At 64.4% G+C, this 706-nt stretch overlaps 1 protein-coding gene across 1 annotated transcript in view; it reads right to left on the bottom strand.

Moving 5' to 3' along the window:
* The window catches only part of LOC104130572 (tropomodulin-4), a 16,814-nt gene that overhangs the window by 5,348 nt on the left and 10,760 nt on the right, over positions 1-706 (bottom strand). The window contains 3 exon segments of the mRNA XM_035899126.1: positions 4-18; positions 274-415; positions 532-703. Coding sequence (XP_035755019.1) covers positions 4-18; positions 274-415; positions 532-703 — 329 coding nt within the window.

The following is a 706-nucleotide window of genomic DNA, read 5'->3' as shown; positions in this document are numbered from 1 at the left end:
TGCGGGTCTTGGTCCAACCTGGAAGAGCCGCACTCAGCACCCAGGAGAGCCCCAGGGCCGGGAGGGTCCCACAGCAGACAGAGCTGCCAAATCTGCTTGAGCTGCCCCCCAGCACTGGAGAAAGGGGTTTGGGGGGTTCCCAGGTGCTGCCCCAAACCCACTTCTCCCTCACCACAATGGAACAGAGGGATCAGGAGTGGGAGCCGGGGTCTGGCTGGGGGTGTGTGTGCGGGAGAAACCCACCAGGGCCATGTCAAGGTGACCCCAACCTACCCCTCCACGTCCACGTTCTCTTCCTTGCCCGGCTCTGGGACGAGGGGCATGGTGACGGACCAGTACCGGATAACGGGCCCCACGCACTTCCGCTTCTTCTGGACCTGCTTCTTCTTGTCGGCTTCCAGGCGCTCGTAGTTCTCTGGGAAAGCAGGGGCACACCAAGGGGGAGGCTCAGCGCCTCACCAAGACCCTCACCCCCCCATCCCTGCGCCATTTTGGGGGTCCCTGCACCCCTTGGCACGGCGCCCGGCTCACCCAGGGAGCGGAGGTTGATCTCCTCCGTGATCTTGGCCTCCTCCAGCAGCTCCTCCTGCGTCAGAGGCCGGTCGTAGTTGGGACCACCCTTCTTACGCTTGGACTGGACCTGCCGCTCCTGGATGCGCAGGAAGGTTTGGCGCGTGTGCTCCGTCGTCGACTGCCGCATGGGCTT

The sequence above is a fragment of the Egretta garzetta genome, unplaced genomic scaffold (genome assembly GCF_000687185.1).
Source record: "Egretta garzetta isolate BGI_Z169 unplaced genomic scaffold, ASM68718v1 scaffold668, whole genome shotgun sequence".
Lineage (NCBI taxonomy): Eukaryota > Metazoa > Chordata > Aves > Pelecaniformes > Ardeidae > Egretta > Egretta garzetta.
Note: the sequence above shows the minus strand (reverse complement) of the source record. Positions and strands in the feature narration are given on the sequence as shown.